Here is a 23,163-nt window from a genome sequence, read left to right on the forward strand (position 1 = left end):
GCACCGGGGGGGCTCCGGTCAGTGTCCCCGGCGTGCCGCGGCGACGCAGCCACAGGAAGAGAAACCCCTTCTCTCGCTACTGCACGGACCACTGCGACCCGCCAACGTCACGTCACGTCACGTCACGTCCCGCCCCGTCCCTGCAAGGGACGCTGCGGCCACGCGGCAGGACGGAAGGGAGGCAAAAGTAAAGCAGAGAGCACCGACTGCTGGGGGCGGGAGACCTCGTAGCGCATGCGCGGTGAGGGTGCAGGGGTTGCTGCCGATGAGTGGTGCCTGACTTGCGTCTTTCTGATGTTCGCAGTCGGCGGCAGATGACTCCGTTCATTTACCCGGTAGCTGGGGGTCCCCCCGCCCGATGACAGATTAGGTCGGCACTGACAGCCCCGGGCTGAACTGAGACGGGGCGCCTGGGCCCTAGGGGGTAGGCGCTGGTTGGAACCCGGGTGAGGGTATGCAAGGGACGGTAAGGCCTGAGGAGACCACCACCTTGGCACCTGTGTCCCTCTGACCTACCCTGCATAGTGCCGTAACATCCTTAACAAAATGCAAAAGGAGATACTATAGAGACTCTTCTCTTTGCTGAAATAAACTTTTGGATAAAAGAAATAGACTTTGATAAAATTTTAAGTAAAAATAAAATTAAGCACCTGGAAGTTTGAAGGCCACTTGGTGAGTTACCAAAGACTTGGTAAAAAAAAAAGGTACCAAAGACTACTCTGTTACACTGAATTTTCTGGAAAGGCACAGCAGGGAACAGGTATGGAGAAGCCATCGCTGCATGACTCCAGTCCCATTAAGGTATGGCTCCAACACCCATTTCTTCTCTTGCTATACAGCTCACAGCAGCAGGGTGTCAAAGCTGTGATGCTCATGATGTTCATCACACCAGCCAGCAAGTGGAGAGCAGTTTTCTCCCTACTGGGCAATGGTTTTGTTTCTCAAGAAGTGAGCAATCTTGGTAGATTGGTTGTCCTTTTATCTTTGCAACATAGGGAAAGCTTTCGGGGGGGTATGTTCATAGTTAGTTAAAATGTTTTAGCATAAGAAAACCCATGCAGTTAAAATAGGAGGACTCGGGATAACATTTTTCTAATAGGAAAAGATTAAAATATGCAGCAGTGTAAACGCAATCAGTCAGAAACGTTGCTTCTGGAGAATTGTAATCCGTTAAATCTTCCTGTGTTACAACTTTGAGTATCCTTTGTCCATAAATGTTCACTTTGATACCTTTTGTCCTGGGTTCAGCAGTAGCAATCATTTTTTCTCCTTCTTAGTAGCTGGTGCAGCACTGTGTTTTTGGCTTTCGGCCTGGGAACAGCGCTGATAACACCGATGTTTTTAGTTACTGCTCAAATGTTTAGTCTGACCAAGGACTTTGTGAAGTCTCATGCTCTGCGAGGGAGGAGGGGAAGCCGGGAAGAAGCAGATACAGGACACCTGACCCAAACTAGCCAAAGAGGTATTCCATACCACAGCACGTCATGCCCAGGAGGTAACTGGGAGTTACTCAGAAGGGCTGGTTCACTGCTGGGTGGAGGCAAGGTATCGGTCGATGTGTCGTGAGGTGTTGTATTCTCTTCCCTTGTTATTTCCTTTATCATTATTATTGGTGGTAGCAGTAGTGATCTGTGTCATACTTTAGTTACTAGACTGTTCTTATCTCAACCCATGGGAGTTACATTCTTTCGATTCTCCTCCCCATCTCTCCAGGAGTAGGGGGAGGAAGTGGGGAAATGAGTGAACGAGCTGCGTGGCTGGGTTTAAACCACGACACCTTTTTATAATTTCGTTCCTGCACTTCTCTGTAGATGAATGGCTGCTGTCTTCCTAATCTGTTTTCTTGTGAGTTTTCTTCATCTTTGCTTGTTTTTTTAGTCCCTCATAATTTTGCAATTTCAGTCAGTTTTGTGTTAAGGTGACCAGAAATACAGAGCTAAATTCCTAAATGGAACTATTTCTCAGCTTTATATAGCAGTCTTTGCATATTCTCTGTATTGTTGTCATTATTCCTTGTCTTATTTATCATATTAGCTTCTGTCATCACAACCTTGTATGACAAATCATCATCATAAGAAACAGTATGAATCCTGTAAAACCCATTATAGTGTTCATGCTTCCAATTTCAATGCATTTATCCAATTTTATTTTATAGCCTGCTACCATGTTTTCCTACTCATTTACCTTCTTGCAGTATCTCTGATCCTGATTGAACTGTCTTCTAATATCTGTTTATTTTTGACTTGTTCCTTTTTTTTAGTTCATAAATAAATGTTTCATGTGAGTCCAAACCTCAGACTATCAGAGCAGAAAGAGGCATTTCATATATTTATATGGACTGCAGACTTAACTTGCATATAACTGGTGAAATAGTACCTCAGTCGACTAACCCCTGAGAAACCATATCTAAACAGAATATTGAGCTGATCTATCATTAAACTTGTATTGAGCTGACCTATCATTAAACTTTTCTGCTTAACAGAAATATAGGTCTGCATTATTTCCATGTTGCTATTTTATCCCTCATCTAAAATTTGGTTTTCTTTTGGTGTTTTTCTTTAAGTAGCCTTTTGTGTGAAAAGCCTCTTTGACTATCTTTAAACATCAGGTGCTGTGAATTTCTTCCCACAAGGTAGTTTGAGTGGCAGGAACAGCATTGGCATGCAAGTTTCCAATGAGGACTCAGATTTCTGCTGAGCTTTATGTTATGCCACTAGGCCAGACCCTTGAAAGTCTAAGTCATGCCTGCCGGCTCTTATATACTCATCCTTAGGCATTTCTGTAAGAGATTACTGAGACATAATTTATCTTTAGAAGACTAGTGCTAGTTAAGACACTTTCAGATCATGCTTTTTTAGGTTTTACAATTTTTAATTACCTTTTCCCTACATATGTCAGATTTACAAACCTATCATTTCTCATTTCTCTAAAAGATATTTTTAAAAAATCCTGTATTTTCTGCACTTTAAACCTCCTGACATACTTTAAAGTAGAGATTAGATGCTTTCATATGTCACTTAGCCTATTCTTAAACGCTTTCTGAACTTGTAGATAAGCATCACCCAAACTGAAGGAGGATTTTATAAAGTGGAGAAATAGTCTAGTAGGCAAAGTTGTTTTCATTGCAGAATGGAGGTAGTCTGCCTTCAATTACATTTCTCGATTATGAGACATGCAAGTGTTATTTCAGGTTTTTTCTAATTAATCTGCTTCCTAGTCTTGGAGATTATTTTCTTCTTATTACCAGAAAATGACAGGTCTGGTATAGGAATTGCACGTCATTGATGAAACCTGCTGAAAAACATTTTCACAGTATCACAGTATCACAGTATGCTAGAGATTGGAAGGGACCTCAAAAGATCATCTAGTCCAATCCCCCTGCCGGAGCAGGAACACCTAGATGAGGTTACACAGGAATGTGTCCAGGCGGGTTTTGAATGTCTCCAGAGAAGGAGACTCCACAACCCCCCTGGGCAGCCTGTTCCAGTGTTCCGTCACCCTCACTGAGAAGAAGTTTCTTCTCAAGTTTAAGTGGAACCTCTTGTGTTCCAGTTTGTGCCCATTACCCCTTGTCCTATCATTGTTTGCCACTGAGAAGAGCCTGGCTCCATCCTCGTGACACTCCCCCTTTATATATTTATATACACTAATACGGTCACCCCTCAGTCTCCTCTTCTCCAAACTATAGAGACCCAGCTCCCTCAGCCTTTCCTCATAAGGGAGATGCTCCACTCCCTTAATCATCTTAGTTGCCCTGCGCTGGACTCTCTCCAGCAGGTCCCTGTCCTTCTTGAACTGAGGGGCCCAGAACTGGACACAGTATTCCAGATGCGGTCTCACCAGGGCAGAGTAGAGGGGAAGGAGGACCTCTCTCGACCTACTGACCACCCCCCTTCTAATACACCCCAGGATGCCGTTGGCCTTCTTGGCCACAAGGGCACAGTGTTGGCTCATGGTCATCCTGCCATCCACTAGGACCCCCAGGTCCCTCTCCCCTACACTGCTCTCTAACAGGTCGTTCCCCAACCTGTACTGGAACCTGGAGTTGTTCCTGCCCAGATGCAGGACTCTACACTTTCCCTTGTTATATTTCATCAAGTTATTCCCTGCCCAACTCTCCAGCCTGTCCAGGTCACGCTGGATGGCAGCACAGCCTTCTGGCATGTCAGCCACTCCTCCCAGCTTAGTGTCATCAGCAAACTTGCTGACAGTACACTCAATTCCCTCATCTAAATCATTGATGAATATATTAAATAATACTGGTCCCAGTACTGACCCTTGAGGCACTCCACTAGATACAGGCCTCCAACTGGACTCCGCCCCATAGACTACAACTCTCTGGCTTCTGTCCTTCAGCCAGTTCGCAGTCCACCTCACTACCTGATCATCCAGACCACACTTCCTCAGTTTAGCTATGAGGATGCTGTGTCAAATGCTTTGCTGAAGTCAAGGTAGACCACATCCACCGCTCTGCCATCATCCATCCACAATGTTATTTCCTCATACAAGGCTATGAGGTTGGTCAAGCCTGACTTCCCTTGGTAAAGCCATGTTGACTGCCCCTCATAACCCTCTTATCCTTGATATGCCTTAAGATGGCACCAAGGATAAGGTGTTCCATCACTTTCCCAGGGATGGAGGTGAGGCTGACTGGTCTATAGTTACCCGGGTCCTCCTTCTTGCCCTTTTTGAAGACTGGAGTGACATTTGCTTTCCTCCAGTCCTCAGGCACCTCTCCCGTTTCCCAAGACTTGGTAAAGATGATGGAGAGTGGTCTAGCAATGACTTCCGCCAGTTCCCTCAGCACCCGCGGGTGTATCCCATCTGGACCCATGGATTTATGGATGTCCAAATTGCTCAACTGGTCTCTAACCCATTCCTCCTCGACTAAGGCAAACTGCTCCGTTGACCTGACTTCATCTGAGGTCACAGGGGTACAGGGCTCTTCAGGACTGCCTCCAGCAGAGTAGACAGAGACAAAGAAGGCATTCAGTAACTCTGCCATCTCTGTATCTTCTGTCACCAGGGCACCCATCCCGTTCATCAGTGGCCTACCTTGCCTCTGGTGTTAGTTTTATCTGCCATGTATTTGAAAAAGCTCTTTCTGCTGTCCTTGACCCCTCTTGCCAGATTTAATTCTAAGGAGGCCTTAGCCATCCTAGCTGCCTTCCTACATCCTCTAGCAGCAGCCTTATATTCCTCCCAAGTGGCCAGCCCCTCCCTTCCATGACCTGTAAACTCTCCTCTTCCACTTGAGCATACCCAGCAGTTCCTTATTTAGCCACACAGGTCTCCTGGTCCTCTTCCTTGACTTCCTACGTGTTGGGATGCTCTGATCTTGAGCTCGGAATAAGCAATCCTTGAATGCCAACCAACTATCTTGGGCCCCTTTACCTTCAAGCAGCCTTGCCCATGGGATTTCCCCTAGCAATTGCTTGAAAAGGCCCAAGTTTGCCCTGCTAAAGTCCAGGGTTGCAATTCTACTTACTATTCTACTGGTCCTACCACACAAGATCCTGAATTCCACCATCTCGTGGTCGCTGCAACCAAGGCAGCCCTCAACCTTTACTGCTTCGACCAGCCCCTCCTTGTTAGTGAGGATGAGATCCAGCAGCGCTCCTCTCCTGGTTGGCTTATCCACCATTTGGATGAGGAAGTTATCATCCATACACTGGAGGAACCTCCTGGACTGTGGCTGGGTTGCTGAGTAGTCCTTCCAGCAAACATCAGGGAAGTTAAAATCCCCCACGACGACCAGGGCCTGTGACTGTGAGGCCGCTCTCAGCTGCCTGTAGAAGGCCTCGTCAACTTCCTCACCCTGCTCTGGTGGCCTGTAAGACACCCACAACAGTATCGCCCCTGCCAGCCTGCCCCTTAATTCTCACCCACAAACTCGCAAGTCGTTCGTCCTCTGTCCCTGGACAGAACTCAGTACATTGTAGCTGCTCTCGCACATAAAGAGCAACCCCACCACTCCGCCTGGCTGGCCTGTCTTTCCTGAAAAGGACATAGCCCTCCATGACTATATTCCACTCATGTGAGCTGTCCCACCATGTCTCTGTAATTGCCACTAGATCATAATCTCCTGACTTAACACAGGTTTCTAACTCCTCCTCCTAATTTCCCATGCTGTGCGCATTGGTGTACAGGCAATTGTGAAATTTTGTTTGGTCATATCTTCTTGATCACTTTTACCATGACAATATGATTCTTTCAGAAGTAGCTGTTTGGCACATTTGCATCTTCCAATGTGTAGAAGGTTTGCTTTTGTAGCTGGTTTCCTCTTAGCTTAATTTCAGTGAAACTTTATAAATTCTGTAGTAACTGTTAATTCTAAAACATCTCTTGAACTATATTCACTCCCTTTCTCCGACTTTTTGTTTGGGGATTATGTATCTCTTGAGACTCAGTGTGTTTTGAGATAACTGATTTTAATGAAATGTTGCTACCTAAAACTTACACTGACTCTTTTAACACCTGCCAGATGTTTGTCATACAGCTTCAATGGTAGTATGGCAAGTACTGCTTAGTGGTGTGGCTCTATTTCTTCAGTGGCTGCTAGATGGTATGCAGGACTAATAATGATATTACATACTGTAGAACTTACTGTACCATCAGAGATCAACATTTTTTTTTCTCTGTATGTTGAACATTGAGCTGCTTGATCATTTTTATACAGAGCACTGATGAGTAAGTGTAGGATTTTAATACTGATGCCTCACTTCTCTGGGCAACCTGTGCCAGTGCCTCAGCACCCTCACAGTAAGGAACTTCCCAATATCTAATCTACATCTACTTTCTTCCAGGCCGTGTTACCTAGCCCGTTTGAAATCCCAATTACCAGGTTGCTGTGCCACCACTTTTCTCATGTTTCTTAAATAAATGACCCCTTTCCCCAAGAAACACATGCCAAGAACTGGTAGAACCCCTTGAGAGGAGCTACGCTATACACGTATGGAGAGCATATCAGTTCCTGCGGTTAGTTCCCACAGAAGAACTTAGTTACTTAGTCTCCTTCAAATAGTGAGTTAATTCGCAAAAAACCCCACCCAGTGAGGCAGCACGCTCGGGAGGCCAATCCCGGGGCGGCGCTGCCTACGGAGCAGGCTCATAGCCCGGCCCCCGCCAACCTTGCCCCCAGCACGGAAAGATGGCGATGGTGCTGCGACAGGGCTGGCGCGGTGTCCGTGGCTGTGCCGCGGCCTGCTTCTCTGGTACCGCGCGGGTAAGGCGCTCTCTGCTCTGATCTGCTGTGCTGGGGACGAGGGCAGGCGGCCGGCGCCGCGGGGGCGCTCCGCGACCTCCGCTCCGGCGGTGGCCCGGTCGCCCTTGTCCCGCGAGGGGCACAGTGGATGGTCGTAGCGCCGCCAACCGCCTCACGATCTCCCCGCCGCAGCCGCGGGGAAAGCCCTCTGGTCGTCGCCTAAGCGGCGTCTAGGGGCGGCCCTGGCTTGAGGAATGCTCCATTGCTGGGGTTGGGGAAGCAGCCTAGTCGTGCCTCAGGGGTAGGGGCACCCGCTGATTCCCGTCAACTCAAGGTGCGATCTCTGCCGCCCTTGTCCTCCGCGGAGGTGCGGCTTGTGCTCCCCGGGACACGGCCCCCGCCCACCCCAGGGGAGGCGTGTTTCTTTCCTGTTGCCGTACAGACCGTGGAAGAATTGGTATCGCCCGTTGATCCCAGTAGCAAAGTTGTGCGCTGCGATTTAGGTCAAGTGGTTTGAGTGTTTCCGTCCAAGTAATGACATGGCTTATATCTGTGGGTGGGTGTTTATCGAGGCCATTTTTACTGAGTTCAGCCCAGGCGCGATGCTTCTTGCCAGCGGTGGTTTGTGTACTGCTGAGAGGAGAGGGGTTTTTGCAGTAATTTCATGATTCACTTCCACTAGCTGGGTGAGGGTGCTTTTTTTTCTTATGCTCCCCTCCCCCCCCCCCCCTTAAGCCCTTTAGTGGCTTCTTTATATTTGCTTACACCTGAGGTTTGATTTAAAACCTTGATCTTAAAAAGTGGAATGATCAAATTGAGTGAATTCTGTCACAGAAGCCCCGTGTGCAAGCTAGTAATGAGATGATAGCAGTCTTAGGAGAAGATTGCTGAATTATACCAACTTTACTGGCAGCTTAGTGTCACTACAGTACTTTATTAGTCTCAGTGCAGTCTTCCTGCCTGCCTCTGCTGTGGCCGGCTTCCTCCCCTGAGTAGGAGGAAAGGTGCTTGCATGGTTTCTCTGGTGGTGAGCAAGCAAAGTGGGATGTCGTCAGGTCCCATGGACTTGTGTACGTTTAGGTTTTTAAGATGCTCTCGAACCAGATCCTCTCCTACAGTGGGCCTAGGGTCTTCATTCTCACAGTCCCTGCGTTCGCCTTCCAAGACTTGGGTGGTGCGGTCAGAGACTTTGCAAGTGAAGACCGAGGCAAAGAAGTCATTAAGAACCTCAGCCTTCTCCAAATCCTGGGTAGCCAGTTCTCCCGATATCTTCCGAAGGGGGCCTACGTTGTCCCTAGTCTGTCTTTTACTCGCTACGTACCTATAGAATCCCTTCCTGTTATCCTTAACATCCCTAGCCAAGTTCAATTCTAACTGGGCCTTAGCCTTCCTCACCTGGTCCCTAGCTTCCCGGACAGCATCCCTGTGTTCTTCCCAGGCCGCTTGTCCCTGCTTCCACCTTCTATAAGCCTCTTTTTTCCTTTGAATTTTCCTGAGCAGCTCCTTATCCATTGGAAATATATTACTATAGTGCTGACATCCCAAAGCATTTAATTAAGTATTTAGGTTAGGGCTTGAGTTAGTTTAGTGTCTTAGGATGCTAAAAATTCCCACTTGGCTAGTTTTTGCTACGACTTCCTTGATGACATCACAAATTTCTCATTGCATTAGTGGTATGTTTTCTTATTGATGTAGATCACTAGATGTAATACTGATTTTTATTTGTTTCTCTTTTCATGTATGTTTTTAAACATGTATAAGCCGCGTTTCTTTTTGCAAGGACCAATTCATCAAGGGCTAATTTACTGTGTTTCTGCTGGGACAAAGTGTGATGTGGATCATAGAATCATAGAATGGTTTGGGCTGGTAAGGACCTTAAGATCATCTCCAGCCTGGCCTTGAAGACTGCCAGTGATGGAGCATTCACAGCTTCTCTGGGCAGCCTGTTCCGGGGGCTAACCACCCTCACAGTAAAGAATTTCTTCTTATATCCAGCATAAATCTCCCATTTAAGTTTGAACGCATTACCCCTTGTCCTGTTGCTACAGTCCCTGATGAAGAGTCCCTCTTTGGCATCCTTGTAGGCCCCCTTCAGATATTGGAAGGCTGCTATGAGGTCTCCACGCAGTCTTCTCTTCTCCAGGCTGAACAGACCCAACTTTCTTAGCCTGATAACCAAATTTTGACCAGTTTTGTCTGGGAGGTGGCATTGGTTTGCTTAGCAGCAGTAACGTTTGGGTCTCAGGTCTCATGGAGTTTGATTCTGCCCTATTCTCCAGTAAGGAAGAATGTTTTATTACCTACAGTAATTAAGGATCAAAGCCTTGAAGCTACTACTGAAGGTTTTGAATCTGTAAATATATCTGCTTGTAGTGTCAAAATCACGTGGATTTGTTAGGACTAAACTTTATGCATCCAGTACATATATGAATCTGAAAGGTAGGTCCTGCTGGGAGTCTAATTAGTTGATAGGTAATGTTTTTCTATGTATATTAGTAAGAGTGACAGACGTAAGACAGACTAACTTTCAAAATAACAAAAATCATTATTACAACATTTTTTTTCAGTAGTTGGCCTGGAAAGTCTAAAAATAGCTCCTAGTATGATACTAGCGCTTACATGAAGGCCTGTTTTAGTGTAATGCAATCAAATCATTCTTACATTCACTTTATAATAAGGCAGTCATGGTTTCCTCCACTGTCATAAGAAAATCTAATCTCATGTAACAGCCCTGTATGCAAAAATGAGAAAAAACCCTAACTTTCTTCTTTTTCTTTCTTTCAGTTTTTCAGCTGTGGGCCAAATGTGCTGCATCAAGGCAGCAGTGCACCGCAAGCTGCATTCTTTTCACCTCTTCAGAAAGTGATGTTGCCACCTAATACCTTTCAAGGGAAAGTGGCCTTTGTGACTGGTGGAGGTACTGGCATTGGCAAAGGGATGACAACGACTTTGTCCAGTTTAGGTGCCACATGTGTTATAGCAAGCAGGTAAGTATAAATGAAGGTAGTTTAGAGCTTTCATTTAGTACTGAATGATGAATATATCTGTTTTCTTCATAATGGATCTTGCTGCTTTCTTCATAAACTGGATAAATGTATTCTATTTACCCTATTTCAGTACACTTTTAAATTATGTCATATTGTAAATACCAGACATTTGCAGATCCATCTGCAAATGACTAATGGTGTAACCAGCAGTAGGAAGAAATAAGCTAAATGCATTTCCATGAAATGTGGCAGCAAAATAAACAACCCAGAATATTAGACTTAAATTCAACTAAAGCCTAAAAGAGAAAAAAAATTTTGAAATAGCCATTATTGAACATTTTGAATATATTTTTGCAGGTGTTATTGATACAGATTTGAATTGCAGTAAAGAACTAAAGCCATTCCTCTTAATTCTTTTGACTTCAAAACGAGCCCTGATTTTCTCTTAAAATGTTTTCTGAGTTATCACATTTGGTTAGTTTAACAGTCTCTTACTGTAGTCACTTCTGAATTGCTTTGAAGTATCACTAATGAGAAATTGTTTGGATTTAATTTTGTTTCAGAAAGTTAGTGACCAAACATAGTTTCAGGAAAATCAGCAACACACACATGTGCACATGTTATAAGTTTTAGCTCATTTGCTCAGAAAAAGTAATGCTCAAATTTTATTAATCTGAATTCTAATTGCATTTAATTGCCATTTAGTGATGTTGTGTACTTGTTTCTAGGAAGCTTGATGTTTTGAAAGCAACAGCAGAAGAAATTTCTTCTAAAACAGGGAATAAGGTAAATTTTTACAGTTTTGCAAATGTTATTATACTGTAAATGGTTATAGGATTTTTATACATTATGTGCTTCTGTGGGCGTGTTGAATTTATGAGTGACATAGTTTTGAAGTTTTACAACTGTCTTTCCATTATTATATAGGTTCATGCCATCCAGTGTGATGTGAGAGATCCAGTTTCAGTTAAGAATGCTGTTGCCGAAGTAATCCAAGTGGCAGGACATCCTGCTGTAAGTGTTCCAGTGAAAGGAAAGAACTTCAGTCTTCATTACTGAAAATACTCTGCATAGTAGGTATGATGCAAATTACTATGGTAGGAAGTTAACAGGATATAAAGAGACATTAGGCAGAAAGTGGCAGTATGTCAAGGTAAGGCTAACATTCACAGTTAAGACTCATAACTCTGTGCCTGTGATTTTTAAAATTTTTAGTGGCCAAATAGACAAAACGTTGATGTCCTTATTCTGAAGACTTAAAATTTTCTTTGTAAACAGTGAAACAATTATGATATGATTCTTTGAATTAATTAAGTAAACTGAATATAGTTGCCCTATAATCCTCCTGAAAAGGTAACTTACCTGTGTTGGTATCAAATTACACTTTTTGCCTATTAACAGTATGTTTCACAAATTTGAAATGGAAATAATCATTAATGTCATCTTTGGTCCTTGCTTAGCTTATGAAAATGCACAAAGAAGGTTCCAACTTGAAGGCTAAGTTGTCATAAAATCAAGAAAAAAAATAGTCAAGCTAAGCACGTGTTTTTTAGTAGTTTGGCACAAAACACAGAGCTCTTCACATCAGACTGTTGCTTTGAGAGGGGTGGTCTGGTGTAGTCTGAACGATTATAGGCACCAAATTCTGATTTGATCATGAGGGAAATAACTCAGATTCTGCTAGCTGATAGTGTGATGAGGGTGTTAACATCAGTGTAAAGGATAGTCAGTGTGGTTTAAAACTTTTTAAAACTGTCATGTGTAGACGTATGTATTGTAGACACTGCATTCACCAGTAGCTTCCTATAGACATGGAGTAGAACCTACTGAATTCTAAATGTGGTAAGAAGTGGAGAAACTTTTTTGCACAGCTGTATGCTGTGAAATATGGCAGCTCACTGTCCTGATTTGTAGACAGGATACTCTGTATATTATTTTGACTAGTGATTACTGCAGGTTTTGGCTAAAGCACATCACAATCTCAAGTTCTTAAGTGTGTGCAGACAGAAAGGAGACTTCTTTCTATGTGTTATATTTTTAGTACATCAGTAGTTTTCTGCGTAAATACTTCCCATGACTTGTTCTTTATAAGCATTTAATTTCTCTTTAATTTCACATATTCCGTGTGAGAGACTGCAGAGGAAATTGGATATTCAGTTCTTGTTGTTGAGTTTTTCTCTTAGTGACACACATGACACCTAAGTTTATGAATACTGCAAGCCTGGGAATCACTGCCATTGTGCATGTGAGGTGAGATCTCCAAAATGCAAGTTAATGGCACTACCCTACTCCTTACAGCTGCAGTTCTGTCCCCAAGAGTCTTACTCCCAATTAGAATCCAGTCATTCTCTTGTCATATGGATTGTTTGGGCATTCATGTACCTGCATGCCTCAAAAATTGTGTTATGCAGTCCTTAGTTCACTAGTTACACTATTGTGTCTTCACTATAATTATTCAGTGATTTAAGTAACCTCCTCAGTATCTTGAGGTGTTCAGATGTTTTATTTTTTTTTCGAACTCTAGGGAGGCCTAATTTCTTAATTTAGACCAGAAGTTCTTCAGGACAAATACTTCCTTTTATGTGCAAACCTACATGAATCTCTGTGCCATTCCATAAGTAATACACCATTTTATTGCTTCATAACATTATTATTATTAAATACACAAGATCTGGCCACATAAGTTTTGGTTTAAAAACTGCTTATGTGATGCTTAGTCCCCTTAAGAAAAAATGTATCTAACTTGCTAGTTTGAAGGGCTAAGCAAATGATATATTGAAAGTATCCTGTGCATAATTATTGTTTGTAGGGAGGCAACAAATGATGGATATGCATCTGTTAAAAAAAAGTTCTGTACTGGTTGCTTGAAGTTCACTAAATGATAATATTCTATTTTGTCATGACTAATTAGACTTCCTGTTTTGCAACAGTCAGCTAATCCAGACTTTAGACATCAGGTTGCCTGAACTTCTTTTGCTTTTATTTCCATGCATCTGTTACAGTAAACATGATATGTGACCTTGGAACTTGGTGGGGACAAACTGTTTTGTTAGAATGAACTTGAGACTCTGTGGAAAATAGCAACTTAAGTCACCCTCTGCAGTTCTTCAGTACTAGACTAGTAACTGCAGCAGTTTGGACATAAAGCTAATTTTCTCTTACTGATATATGTAGGTGCTACAGATGTTAAGATTTCTGATTAATTATTCTTCCCTGCCTCTTCCCTCGCCCTCCCCCCTCCCCCCCCCCCCGCTTTGATTGGGCTATTTCAACTTTTCCAGCTAGAAACCTAAGAAGTTCATTCTTTGCTTTTCTCTCAGGGAAAATTATTTCTAGTTAACTCTTAGGTTTTCCTTCATGTGTTTCAGGTTGTTATAAACAATGCAGCTGGAAACTTTATTTCCCCTTCTGAGCGGCTTTCTGCTAATGCATGGAGAACAATAACTGATATTGTGCTTAATGGTACTGCTTTTGTAACTCTGGAAGTCGGAAAGGAGCTCATTAAAGTACAGAAAGGTATCTTAAGATAAATGCTAAGTAAGCACGTTCTATTACGCAATATTATTACTTGCGTTCCTTGCCTTATTATATATTTTAAGAGTTGTAAACACAATTTTTAACATTATACATCATTTCTAGAAGGAAACGTAATTTATAGTAAAGCCATAACTTAAGTATCACACACAAAAACTGGCTAGCAATTGCTTCATTCTAGAATCTGCCCTTAAAACTTAACCCAGAAGATGTGAAATTGAATATAAAAATCTGATTGTAGAGTTCATACTAGTTATAAACTTTTTAAAGTTTGAAAAGTAAGGCTTTGTTTAAAACATATGATATTACTTCTCTTGAGTCTTTTATGTCTGTGTTGGTTTTATTGAGCAACTGAGCATGTGGCATTTATTTAAATGAGCAGCAAGTCAGGATATCACTTCACATTTTTGTCCTCCGCCTAAATAAATTCACAGCTGTGGTATTTGCGTAATAGCACTAGAGAATATTACCTTTGAGATAGAATACTACCTTTGAAAAAGAATTTCAAAATTGAAATCAGTATTAGCTTTTATTTTCCCAGGTATGATTCCTAGTTCTAGACTACCAAGGAGTTTAATCCAATGTTTTAGCTTTACCATAAAAATACGATAGTTCTTTGATATACCATTTAGCCAAAGGTTTACTTAACCAGATCGTCTTTGAGGGAAAACTAATATATGGCCTTCTATGTTATGTCATACATTATATAGAAATAATTGTTTTCATTTTATATTATCTTACAATTATGAATTGAAAAACATAGGGCTTATTTTTTTCATCAGAATTACATAATCTTAAATAACATTTAAAAGCAGTGAGGTATATTACGGTTTTCCGTGTGCCCTCACTTACGAATCCTGTTTTCTAGGTACAGATACTGTGCTGAAGTAATCCTTTTGTATTTCTCTGCCTTGTATTTCTGATACCTCTGCATTAGTTGAATTTCTTCAAAGCTCTTCTCCAAAATATGCTCAGTGGCTTCATACTATTTAATTATAACAATATAAAGTTAAGGTTGTTTCAGTAAGTCTGTAACAGTTTTGGTCAGTTGACAAGGTGTTTCCCACATATATTTTAGCAGCACATGAAAAAATTATTTCCATCATTCTAGTCCTAATATTCCTACATTAAAACTCCATCCCCAACTCTGAGTTATATCATTATAGCAAACTATTGTAACAGTTTGCTTTATGGCTTTCCTGATGCATGCAGTGTCTCTTACTACAATGTGGAATACAGCTTTAAAAACATCTATGTCTTTGCTGCTGATGAAAGAAAAACTACTTTCCTTGTTTCCACCCTCAAATTTGGCAAAGTCCAGAAGTCATCCATCTTCCTTTCCAGTCTCTCTTCCTTTCATTTCTAAGCTTCCAGAACACATGAATTTCTTTTGCTATTGTTCGCATGCCTTCTTTCTAGGGAATTCCGTAAGTAAGACTGTTTATTTAAGATTTTCTTTAAGACATGTTTTTGTACGTAAATCAAGTGTACGCTCATTTTCTACCTTCATTTCATTTTTATGTGCTTGTTTTTTTGAAGTTTGAGCAGAGTCCTTAGTTTATGAAGTGATGTTACCCTATGCAGGTAATATATAACAGTCTGTGAGGATGCTATACATCCGACAGTTACTAAAGCACTGGTATGTTCTTTATGTCTACAGTGTGACCTATATTAAACCTAATTTAGTAAATAAAGTGCTCTGCTCTTAGACTCTTACATTTGTACTGGTATTTAAAAGGGATTTGTAATTTGCTAGTGCGTTATTTATGCAATAAAGTTTTACAGAATGAAGAGGAGTTAATTGATCAGATACTGTCCATTTCATTAATATAAGCTTTAGAAATAAAAATTGAATGTGAACTGGAGAGTACTAACTTCAGAGATGTAAATTGTCATTCTTCCCTCTATGTTAGGTTCACCCAACTCACTTCTATTTAACCCATGTTTTTGAATTTCAGTGGTTTAATTCTGCAAAATGTATAATTAACAATCAACTCTAGATAACTTCAGAGCTGTTCTGTGTTTTTTCCCTATGTTGATTTTTCTATTCAAAGTTGCTTGCTGTGCCCTACTTTTTATAAATAGGGCCTATGGTCTCTGGGTATCTACTGGCATTTCTGTCCGTGCTTGTTTATCGTTCTCTTTAGTTTCTCTTGTGTAACATTATTGTAGTATTTTAACCAAGTCTCTACTTTGTCACATACATTCTATCAGTAACGTATATTGTTTCAGAAATATCCCTTGAGTAGCTCTTCTAATTTAATTATTTTTAAAATACAGTAAGTAGAACAGTTATTTTAGTTACTGTGGTGTAAGCAGTGAATTGTCATCCCTTCTCCTCCAATTTCCCAGTAAAAGTGAGTTCATGCTAGTCATTGGTCAGACAAATAGAATTTACAGGCTTCCATAAAAGATTAAATAAACAGTTACAGTTTCCATAATGTTTTTGCTAAATCTCTTATATATAAAAGAAAGTGGTCTTTTTCTAATGCAGTTTGTTGTGATAATAATAGGAAAAAGTTACACAGGTTAGCTTTCTCATAAGCTCTACTGCAGAAAAAGCTTCTGAAAATGTCTTTTTTTTTTTTTTTTCTGCATATACTTTACTCAAGCCCTAAACTGTGTCATTTTAAGATTATGCCGAACCTAATTGTTAATGTTGATTCTTTCCAACCAGGTATTGATGAAATTGGGGCAAATTACTGGTATTGTGACTACTAGACTAGGGCAGCTTCTAAAACAACACTAACATCTTAGACCTTCAATCCAGATAGACTGATGTGCGCATGTAAATTCATTATCAGAAGAAGTCTGAGGGTATTGACCCTTGGAACCTGATCAGTAGCTATTTACACTTACATGGAACAGCTCTTTACATTGGTGGAAAAGAGGGAACTGACATAAAAAGGCTTGAAAGCAAAGCTTCCAAGACCAGATTTTTAAAGTGCCTTTTTACAACCCAGAGTGAAGTGTCATCCCTAGCATCTGAGCTGCAAACTTCTGTACCACTGAAGTTGCTTTTACTTTAAGTTCAGAATGTGATTTTCATGTATTTTTTGTTTGTGTGGTGTGGGGGTGTTTTAAATGTGTGTTGAAAATTGCAGGAGCGGCATTTCTGGCTATTACAACAATTTATGCAGAGAGTGGTTCAGGATTTGTGTTGCCGAGCGCCTCTGCCAAAGCTGGTGTAGAAGCAATGAGCAAGTGAGTAGTATAGCAAAATGTGTGTTCTGCTTTTCACATCCTTGACATAGGATAATTGGTCTGTAAAAATGAAGCTAGTTGGTGTAGTTCTCCTATTCCATTGTATCGTAAGAGAACCTTCCAGTCTCCAGTATCCTGGCAAGAAAATAGTATGCTGACAGCTTCTTACAAAAGGAAGTATTAACTGCTATTATTATGATGATTTTTATCACAAGGATGAGTAAATGATTTTTCTGACAAGGACAAGGTAAGGGCAAGTGGAACTGTTTCTATTGGCAATAGCAAGTTCTAAAGTTTCAATTACAGTTTTGATAATCAGATTCTCTTTCATTCTTGTGGCCGAACCAGCAGTTAGAGATAGTTATTAGGGGAACTGTTTGAGGTCTATAGTGCGTTCACTTTTTCTTTTGTCTCGGGAAAAGATGTGGTTGTATTTGGGGGGAGTATACTGTTGCTTCACCTTTCTAGTTTCATAAGAAATGTATTACCTTTCACTATTTTAAATTAATGTCTGTGGCCATATTTAATTCAGAACAGTATCATGTGATGTGTGCATGTTTCTCAGCAAACAAAAGAATTTCTATTGGTTTTACCTACGTGGCATTCCTTCATAGTGAATAGATCCTCCTCTGCACTTCGGCAGCCTTTTATTACCTAAAATTCATTATCCAGAAAAACATGAGGGAGGGAGTGATGGTCTTGATTTGTGTCTGTAGAGCTGTGACTGAAGTGTGTACTTCTCAGAGACTTTATGACCCAGCTAATTCTTTCACTGTAGTAGATAGATGTATCTGGAGTACTGCTTATACAGAGAAAACGTTGCCATAAAGCAGGATTATTCTGCTGATCCCATTTTAGAATATAACCTCTGATTGAGTTATTTCAAAACATCTGAGAGCTATGTTGAATATCATGTGGGATAGTCTAAATTACCAGAGAAGGATGCTTGCTTAACAGTTCCTTTTCAAGGAGTTTAGGTGCCAAAATCATCTGTATGATTTGTGAGGGAAGAATTGATCTTTCATGTCGCTTTATCTACGATGCATCTATTAAATCAATACTTCTCCGTTTGTGAATGTAATCTTTTTCTTCTTTGAAATGTTAATAATAATATAAAAACCCTAACCTCAAGTAGAAATGCCTGTTTCAGGAAAACTGTAGTATTTACACATTTGATTCAGTTTAAAATATGTTTTTTTTTCTAAATAGCATTATTAAAGTGCTGTGCTTAAAATATTGATGCATTCTGTTAATGCTTTTTTAGGTCTCTTGCAGCTGAATGGGGTAAATATGGCATGAGATTCAATGTGATTCAACCAGGTCCAATAAAAACAAAGGTACGTGGCATGAAGTGAAACACAGCCTTGAATATTCTTTGTAGTACACTTTATGCTTTGTAGTTAACTTTAAAATAGTGTAACCTTTTCCATAACTGTTAAAGTATGATTTCTTTGGTATTCAAGACTGTGCTGGAATATTGAACACACTGCATCCCAGTCCTTTTGTTAAACAGAATTTCTGGAACTTGTGAAGCTTGCTACTGCCCCTTTACTACACTAATGTAAACAAACGTTTTCTTAGGGTTTGAAAGAAATTAAATATTGAAATACTGAATCTGATTCTTATAAACTGTTTATACATAGTTTGTCAACTTATACTTGGTGGAGTAAGAGTGCCTATTTCTGCCTGAACTCATAATTTTTAAACAAAACATCAATTCCAAAATCTCTTTTAGGTATATGAGAACAGAATCTCACTAGTTTTGCTGGAAAACACAAAACTAGAAAGAGAAGAACTAAGTCAGCAAGGAAATGTGAAGCTTTGTTATGAGTGAAAAGGAGGACTGGAGGGTTTGAAGGAAGTCATGCAGACCAGCTGGAAAAGGAAGAAAAAAGAAAGCAGTCCTGTGAGAGGAGAAAGGAAGATGCATTTCACATTGAAGCAAAATATTGCAATTGCAAATAATTGCAAATAATTGCAAATTGCAAAAAATAGGAGCAGTAACAGCTAATAATGGTATTACTACTACCTGTAAAGTGTGTCACAATTGTTTTTGCTGTTGTTTTGGGGGTAGGGGTGCAGGATTGCTTGCTTTTTTTATTCTATTTTTATTTTTTTCTCTTGTCAGTATTAGATGCTATACACTGGGCAACTCAGTTTTACTTTTTTTGACTGTGAAGAAAGATAGGTGGCAGTACCATCACGGTTGTAAGAATGTTGGAATAACATTACAGTATCAGACCAAAAGTCTTCCAGGCCTTGTACCTGGTGGATTTTTAGGCTAGAAGAAAAAAATTAAGGCTAGAAGAAAAAAATTAAGGCTAGAAGAAAAACATTAAGGGTAGAATTTTAGGCTAGAAGAAAAACATTTCTCCTTTCTGTCCAGGGAGTTTGATACACTTGGTATCTCTTCATGTTATAATCATCTTGATGGATTCATTCCTTCCATGAGTTTGTCCTGTTCCTTTTTGAATCCTTATAAACATTTGGTATGCACTATATCATGTGGCAAGATCACTTTGATTTATAGATTCTCTTAATTTTCAGCAAGTTAACTGCTTTAAGGATCAGTATTGCTACCTCCTGGTAATGTTTGTGATTTAAACTACTAGTGTATATCTCACTGGAAATACTGTGTGTTCTTAATAAAGTACTGCATTTGTCGTATTGGTTCCAAGTTAAAATAGCCCTGAAAGCACAAAAATGCAAAGCAGCCTTACTTAAAACAGCATTTGCAAAATCAAGGCTTTCTGCCTTAGGGGCTGCATTCATATCTTAAAAAACACTGTTCTAAGTCATGAGAGGAAAACAAAAAAGTGTACAAGTGCAGTACTGTTAAGCTTATAAATTGGCATCTAAAAACATGACTATAAGAGACTTAAGTGGCGTGAGTACAGCCATGATTACAAAATTACGGTGTGCTTAAACTCATTAACTGCAGTAACTTAACAAAAATAGTACTAATACGTTTCTGATTTTACGTGAGGAGATTGTTTTCTTCTGGAGGAACCAGTAAGAACAAAATCCTCTTCTATTTCCCATGCCATTCTAAACTATTCAAATACCAAAACTTCCAGTGACTTGGTTTAGTTCTAGCCATTGCTGCAATGTAACTGAACTTGAATTTTTTCCCTTTTTGGTTTTACTTACTCCAGGTCATGTATAATTTATTTCTATTGTTTTCCTGCTCCTCTTCTCCCCTTGTTCCTCTCCACTGCCTATACAGCAATTTTGAGTCTTGCTTATACCCTCAGATGTTTATTGGGGCTGACTGGGAAACAAAGATTATTAATCCCTTTTGTTTTTCATAGTGGGTGACTGTCCCAAATGTGTTAAATTCTAGCTTATCATCCTCAGTAGATGCATATCAGTGCAAGAGGGATGAATTGTTTTGTTTCCTACTTTCTTCTTTTTCATCCTACTGACAAAGAGGATGTAGACAGTTTACTGACATTGTTTATGTGCGATCAAATATCTGTTGGATTTTAATTTCTGATGTAGTTATAACTTTGTCCCCGTAATGTTTCTCTCAATTCTCAGGGTGCTTTTAGCCGCCTTGACCCAACAGGCTCATTTGAGAAGAAAATGATTGAGAGAATTCCCTGTGGTCGTCTGGGAACTGTAGAAGAAATTGCAAATCTTGCAGCCTATTTCTGCAGTGACTATGCAAGCTGGGTTAATGGAGCAGTGAGTTTCGGTTGATTTTGTTTATACAGTTAACCTGATGATGGTCTGAGTTTTGATGATACTTTCTATAAAGCCCTGGTTTCAGAAATGAAACAAACTGTTACTCTGAAATTCTTTGCAAGCATTATTAACCTTTTAATTGTAATGCGTGGTAGTTAGTGCCTTTAAAAAGAACTTCCAAAAGTGATTGAATTATGTTATTTTAAGCATGGGTTTTTCTGATCCAAATCAATAAAAATCAACTTTCATAGTTCATAACAAGGGAATGCTGTAGAAACCCCACTACTATTAAATACACTGCTTATGCTTTCTCTAGGTTATAAGAATGGATGGTGGAGAATATGTTTCTATGGCAGGAGAATTCAACGATTTGAAGATGGTATTAATTCCTTTCTTAGTCAAACAAAAATTAGATGTATAATTGTTATATGGAATTCCAGTAAAATGCTTTTTTCTTTTATTAGGTTACCAAGGAGCAGTGGGATGTGATGGAAGCAATGATTAGAAAAGCAAAAAGCTCTTGAAGCATGTAACTGTATGGTGGAGATCTTTGGAAATGAACTGCTGCTTTTTCATTAATATTTAGAATTAATCAACTGAGGAATAGCCTTCAAAAATTTCTGTATGCAAATTTCAATAAAATATTTTGAAATTGACATGTTTTGGATATGTGTATTTTTGCCATCTATAATCTCTTGCCAATAGCGAGCAACAGTTGTTCATTGAAATCTTACTGGTTTTGATTGTGTCTTGTAAAGCTATGACATAGTTACAGTTTTTTGTAACTATGTTACAAAACATAGTTTTGTATGGTTTAGTTGGTTTTTTTTCTATTTCAGAGCATTATTTGTTTCTCAGATGTATGCAGGTGTCTTGATATAGTAATTCCAGTAGCATTTCAGGAATATAATTTAATAGTTTTTTTCTCAGACTAAAAATTACATTCAGTTAAATCTTAACCTTAACACTTCAGTACAAAGTCTTAAACTTGCAAGTAACAGCGTTTGAGATAGGATGGAACTCCTGTGGTTACAAAGTCTTGAAATATGTGATCATCTTGAACTCGTCTTTTGCTGACATTTTCAGTCTGTTCATTATCTTACGCTGAACTTTAAAAATGACATTTAAGGACTAGCAATGCCTTTCCAGGGAGCTCACTCTGTCATGATTAAGTTAATGTTCTTGAAAATGAGAAACTAAAAATCATTTGCTCTTAGTGTATGTGTGTGACTAGGGTAGTCTGTCCATGAAATTATTTACTTAAGACGAGTAAATCTGGACTGAAAGTGTTGAAACTTTACTGGTTGGTTGAGATTTACAGGAATCCCTAGGTTTCATTTGCATTCATGATCTGGTACTAAGTAAGTTTTATGATGGCATTACCTCTGAGTCTAGTTAGTTTATCCACCCCGAATATGCAGGTGATTAAAAATAAATAAATAAACCCCCCAAATAAACCCCCAAACACCCAAGCAAATTTTTTTGCTGTCCCTCTTTTAGTAGTATGACATTTTCCAGGTTAGGGAGGTGCTAGTTGTTTCCCCCGTGTTTCAAACAATGGATGGAATTCTTCAAAGAAATTAGCAGCCTGAAATCCATGCCTTGTTTTTTTAACTGTTTAACCTGAGCTCCAGACACTCCACACGTACAAGCATGGACATAGCTGTTGTTTTAATTTTTTCCAATTATTTCAGCAGTAGGTACCGCACTGCTTAGATGTAATGCCTACTGACATAATAAATACCAGAAATCCTTGATATGACTAAACACATAGACCCACTATGCTTTTGCTCAGCCACCACTAAACTATTGCTTTCCCTGGATATGTTCTTTGTTTCGAAAGTAAACTTCAGAGCTCAGTTCAGAAATACTTCTTTTCCACAGCAAAAGGCATTGTGTCCCTATTCAAAAGTATATAAAGAATTTCAAGTGCTTTGCAGTTTAATACCGCTTCTTGACCTAAAAATAAAAAGATTAAAAAAAAATAAATATTAAGGGCTTTCTTTCTTCATTGCTTTGCTCCTCATTCAGGCCAACTTTGCATCTAGGAGGAACTCAGTTGAATTTACAGTGAACCTTTCAGGGACCAAAGCTTTTTTCTGAACCATCAGAGTTACTGGGATGTCTCCTTCAACAGTGGCATTTTTGCTTTGTTTGATAAGGTGAGAATATCAAAGGGAGGCTACTTAAAGCCTGTCTTGGAAATAGATCCTGGATATTCTTTCAAAACCAGAACATTTATCACTTGCAGAAACAGGTATTACTTCCAAAAGCATCTTTTTCTACCTATTAACTGTAGCTAAATGAATTATTAGTTGTAAAGTGACAACAAAACATTTTGTGAATGTAAAGCATTCTGGTTCAGTGACAGAACCAAAAAGCACAGTTTAAATTTTAATGAGTATCTATAATAAGAATAGAGTATTTTATCTTGCCTGTACCAATGACATCCATTTCAAACTGTGCAAGGTAGTTGCTTTCAGATTCAGAACATTCTGTCTGCACAAGACACACAATGTGTTGGTGCAGGGTTTAGAAATGGCATAT

General features: G+C 39.8%; 1 protein-coding gene across 1 annotated transcript; it reads left to right on the plus strand.

Annotated features, from left to right (window-relative positions):
- Positions 1–7,150: 7,150 nt before the first annotated feature.
- DECR1 (2,4-dienoyl-CoA reductase 1) lies at positions 7,151–21,177 on the plus strand (the record flags this gene model as incomplete). Its single annotated transcript, XM_080610480.1, has 10 exons — positions 7,151–7,225; positions 9,989–10,191; positions 10,920–10,977; positions 11,119–11,205; positions 13,560–13,707; positions 16,830–16,929; positions 18,194–18,266; positions 20,470–20,616; positions 20,933–20,995; positions 21,081–21,177. The coding sequence occupies 10 exons, from the start codon at positions 7,151–7,153 to the stop codon at positions 21,138–21,140; spliced, it is 1,014 nt and encodes a 337-aa protein (XP_080466606.1). The 3' UTR covers positions 21,141–21,177.
- Positions 21,178–23,163: the final 1,986 nt, after the last annotated feature.

Source organism: Psittacula echo (assembly GCF_963264785.1).
Source record: "Psittacula echo genome assembly, chromosome: 2".
NCBI lineage: Eukaryota > Metazoa > Chordata > Aves > Psittaciformes > Psittacidae > Psittacula > Psittacula echo.